General features: G+C 31.6%; 1 protein-coding gene across 7 annotated transcripts in view; it reads right to left on the minus strand.

Annotated features, from left to right (window-relative positions):
- The window catches only part of Cspp1 (centrosome and spindle pole associated protein 1), a 135,391-nt gene that overhangs the window by 33,312 nt on the left and 97,069 nt on the right, over window positions 1-5,010 (minus strand). For all 7 annotated transcript variants that reach the window (XM_010611467.3, XM_033760626.1, XM_010611468.3 and 4 more), the window contains one exon: window positions 3,855-3,967. In XM_010611467.3, the coding sequence (XP_010609769.1) occupies window positions 3,855-3,967 (113 nt within the window). The remainder of the gene's footprint in view (window positions 1-3,854; window positions 3,968-5,010) is intronic.

The raw sequence follows: 5,010 nt of genomic DNA on the forward strand, positions 1-5,010 counted from the left end.
TTTAACATATTAATAATATATTTAATAAGATTTTATTGTCTGCTTTTCTTCTACTTTCAAGGTTGCTCTATTTAGTGATATCAATTTTTTGAGCAATGAGAACCTTAATCTTCTTACATGTTTCATGATTTTAAAAATTAGACTTTTTCTAACACTTCTTAGACTATTAAACATGCATAAGCTTAATATTTAGTACCAATTTTAGTACCAAGTAGTATATAGACACTCACTCAAGTACAACATATCTAGAAGATGCTGGACGTGGTAGAACACATCTGTAATCCCAGCATTGGGGAGTATAAGGCAAGAGGATCGCTGTGAGTTCGAGGTCAGACTGGGCTATACAGTGAGTTCCAGGCTAGCCTGAACTGCATAGCCAGACAGTCTCAAAAAAATAAATCTAGAGAAAACATCATTTATGATCCAACAAACCTCATATTCAGCACTCAATTCCTCCTTCTTCCTACATCATGAAAAAAAAATCATACAGTGTCACTTCTCTACCAAAATCAAGTAGCACCAGTTTGTAAATGATTAATGAATCATACACGTAATAAATCTTCTATGGTTTAGATCTAAAATATTCCCTAAAAGTCTCATATGTTTGGAAGATATCATCCATTGAACTCAGAGCTGAATGTGACATTTAGGAGGTGAGGCCTAGTTAGAGGTAGGTTCCTGTGATGTGACCTAGAAAAGTATATTCCTCTGTCTGTCTGTCTGTCCCCACCCTCAGCCCCACTTCCTGGCTGCCAGGAGTTAAATGGCTTTCCTCTGCGCAAAACCTTCCACCATGCTGCTTCAAAGACAGCCAACCATGGATTAAAATCCCGAGCTAAAATAAACCTCTTCCCCCTTTAAACTGTGGGTATTGAATATTTTATTCCAGTGATGGGAAAGTCACAAATTCAAAATCCAAAGCTTAATACCAAGAAGAATGCTAGATAGTAATTTAATAGAAAAAGAAAAACTATCTTCTACGTCATGCTTTTAGTGCTTTATGTGTCCTGAAAATATTTTATGAAAATTTTTATTAATATATTAGAATTTTTAAATTTATTTTAAAGCTCTGATTAAAAGCATCAGATACTAACAAGTATCATTTACCAAATTTTAACATAAAGACTTCTAGTGCATTAATTTGAGCTAACTGTATTACTTATTTATGCAGTCTTGGGGTAAAGCTTCTCTTGTCTTTATACACAAATCTGTGAATTTTAAAACACTAAACACTTAAATTTTGGATACTTATTAACTGAAAATATAATATAATAGTAATAATAAATATTATTTACCTATTTTATACTTTCTATAATTGTTAGATTTCATTTTGGGGTTAAAAAGATTTTTAAGAAACTCCTAAAAGAAAAACCTGAAAATGAGCATTTGAGAGCAATCTATTCAAAGATGCTCTAAGACTTATTAGAATGGAAGAACTAAAGGCTGAAACTAATGAAGGCAAAGCTTCTCCTATCCCTGGCAGTTTTTTTCAGAGGGAATGACTCCCTAGAAATTATATGAATACAAGTGTGGTGCTACAGATATTATACTTGAAGTCAGAAGACATAGCTTCAAGAAGTAGCTTCACAATTGTGGGTTTTTTGTTTTTGTTTTTGTTTTTTGGTAGAGGAACTGAATTTTTAGTTTTTTGTTTTTTGTTTTTTAGTTTTTAGTTTTTATTAATAGGGCCAGGGATTTAGCTCAGTGGCACTGCACCTACCTCACAAGCTTAAGATCCTGAGTTCAATCCCCAGTACCAGGAAAAAAAAATGAATGTATACTTTTTATTAGTGCATGTCTGCAGTACATAATTACATTCCTTCAATGGACTTAGTACATATCTTCCTTTATCATCCCCTTCCCCACCCCATCCCTCCTTCCATCTCTTGATGCCCTTCCCATTTGAAAAAGATGTATTTCCTTACTTTCTGTTATCTTTTATTTTGTTCTTTATTTATATTTTAAGTATCTCAAACAAAAGAAACTATGTGATAGTTAAGATTGTATGTCTGATTTGTTTCTCTTAACATCATGATCAAGGTGCACTCATTTTCCTACAAATGATTTCAAGTTTACCCTTACTTATGGAAGAGTAGTACTTCATTGTGTATAAATATATTGGCCTCAAGATTCAATAGTTCCACCAACATGGATAACCCTGTTAGTCTGTGTTTTAGTTGCTTGTCATAAAACATACACAATATATTCCCCAGAGAATTTTGAAGTTTAATGAAATACTATATATAAAAGTATTTCATAAAGAATTACAAAAACAATACAATTGTAAAATTTTGGGGAAGGGGGTTTGCTGACCAACCTGGAGCAACTTAATGTTTGACCTGACGTCATCATGAGCAATATATCACAGATCCTTCAGGTTGAAAGGTGATTCTATACCCTTAACCTGCTGCAATCTGATTGGAACGACCTCTGATGCCACTCTCTCACATCTATATTCATATTCTTTCTGTTTATCCATATAAAGGACTTTCCATTCATTTCACTATCACTGCTCTACTAAAACGGCCCTGCTTCTAGCTTTTTTCAATGTTTCATTAATACACCCTAAACATTAATGCCAGACAAAAATTAAAAGACAAACTGTTGGAGTGAAATCCGTTAAAGAAGAATCTGTTGAAGAGGTTAGGTTAGACTGGATAACCTTAAATGTAAGGCTGAAGGGTCTGCAGGCAAACAAAATCTACTATCACAGTTTCAGTAAAGAATAGGTGTGAAAAGTTTTATCAAGTGAAGATTAACAAGGGCATAGAATTAGTCTGACACTGGGTTGTAAGTGAAGGTGTGAATGAAGGTAAAGAAAGAAGAAACTAAGGGTAATAAGGGAAAAGAAAAAAATGTGAGATAATGAAAAGATGGAAATAAAGTATTTGTAGATGGGGAGGTGAGGAGGGGGTGAAGGGAGGGCAGGGGTAAGGGGAAAAAATGAGAATCAAGACTTGTCATGTGGAGGTACAATATCCCAACAATGAATGTAACTGTACTGTATCCCTGAAATGTACCAATAAACTCAATTAAAGCTGAAAAAAATAGGAAAAAAAAAGAAAGAAGAAACTGAGGCCCTTCGGGGCAAGTACTGTATTCATATCAAGCTCCATTCCTAGTGTTCAGCACAAAAGTAGACTGTGGAGTCTGGCAAGTCCATTTGCTTAAAAAACACTAGATTCTTAAGTATCTCCCTTTCAAAATAAGTTTCAGCATTTTTATTATTTTAAATATTATAGTGGCTCCTCGGTTCATGGAGGAATTAAATTCATTACTGAATTATCAGTGTATTTGCCTATATACCAAATGGGGCATATAATTGCAAAATTTGATGGTATCTAACTTTTATATATTTTCACTCTGTACTGATGAGTCAAGAATATAAAATTACTGTAGAAAAATACTGATTTTCTACTAATTTATAAACATATATAAAGATTTACTCTTTACTTACCCAGTAGTATTTGCATGAATTTTAGAATGTCAGGAGTCTTTAACAATGAATGATTTAGAAAAGTCAACTACTATATCTAATATACTATATCTCATTTCTTAATTTCAGATAAAATGTGTTAGTACCATCTACATTTGATATATTTATATATTTAGAAAACTGCTTGGCATTGTAATATTTAGTATGTACCCTATAGATAAAAATCACTGCTAGTTTTTTTGTTTTTGTTTTAAAACAGTCTCAGTATGTAGTTTAGGCTGGTCTTGAACTCACTATGTAGCCCAGGCTGACCTTGAACTTATGGCAATCTTTCTGCCTCAGCTTCCTGAGTGCTAGGATCTGCTAGCTTATTAGAATTTTATAAAAGTTGAAAGTTATTATCAGATAAGACTTTCACCTGAAAACGAAGAAAATTCTTGTATAACTCTTGCTGTTTAATCTGAAGTTCAGTTGGAGGCTCACCAAATATATTTCCCCGAGCAAAAGGAGAACTCTGTGTTTGCACATGACCTTGAAAAAGACATTTTGCAAAAGCATACCATTAGGAAATGTTAAAGAAGAGTTTGTTAATAAACCCATATTTTGAAAAACTGTGCTAAATACAAACATCCAGAGGTCAACACCAGGAGAGGAAGGATCAATCTATAATCTGAAGATCAAATGAAAAATAGCAAGAAAAAGAAAAATAGTGACTAAAATAAAATTAATATTTGAAAATCATATGATATCTGTCACAGCTAAAAGACATCAAGGGAATATAAAAGCTAATATCCTAAAGAAGTCACCTCACAGCAAAGGCTGTGAATTAAAATTTATAAAAAGGAAAAATATGTATTTAAATTTTTATGTTAATGAATACTCTCTACTTAATAACAGTTCTTAGTCAACTATTAAGTATATTATGTAAATATGCATTAAAAATTTCCAAAATTATTTTTAGAAGTCAGTAATTCCAAAAATCTTCCCAACATTCATTTAAATATAACTTATAAAGTCATCAATAAGAAATTAAAATGAGTCTTAATCACTGTAAATTTTTATTTTTGAAACTATTAAATGGGATATTGATATGAAAAATTTTTAAATTACATGTTATCCATAAATAGCATTTCATATATTCTTGAAGGGAAAAATTATTTCATAAAAGCAATTTGGAAAGCAATTATTTCTTGGGAATCTCTCTGCAGCAAGAATCAAAGTAGTATTTAAATTTAAGCATCACATAACTTTTTATATTATTTTTCAGTTACTAATTCATTCTTAATATCAATCTAAAGCATTATTTCCTGTACACATGTCACTTGTGTATAGGCAGACAGCTTTGAAGTTTAGCTGTTATTCAGGTCTATTATGCCTTTGTATTTAAATTTATTAATGCTTATTTGAAAAGATCAGCAGAAAGCCAAATCAACACTTAAACATCATGAATACTCTTCTCCACTAGAAAATGTTCCTAATGAAAACTATATATACCATGATAGTTCTTTTATAGTTGAGGGGTGATACTTAGATATCTCCTTTTCTTTTTTTTTTTTTTTTTTTTTTTTTTTTTT

This window comes from Fukomys damarensis, unplaced genomic scaffold (genome assembly GCF_012274545.1).
Source record: "Fukomys damarensis isolate Sample0158 unplaced genomic scaffold, DMR_v1.0_HiC HiC_scaffold_5, whole genome shotgun sequence".
NCBI classification, from domain to species: Eukaryota; Metazoa; Chordata; class Mammalia; order Rodentia; family Bathyergidae; genus Fukomys; species Fukomys damarensis.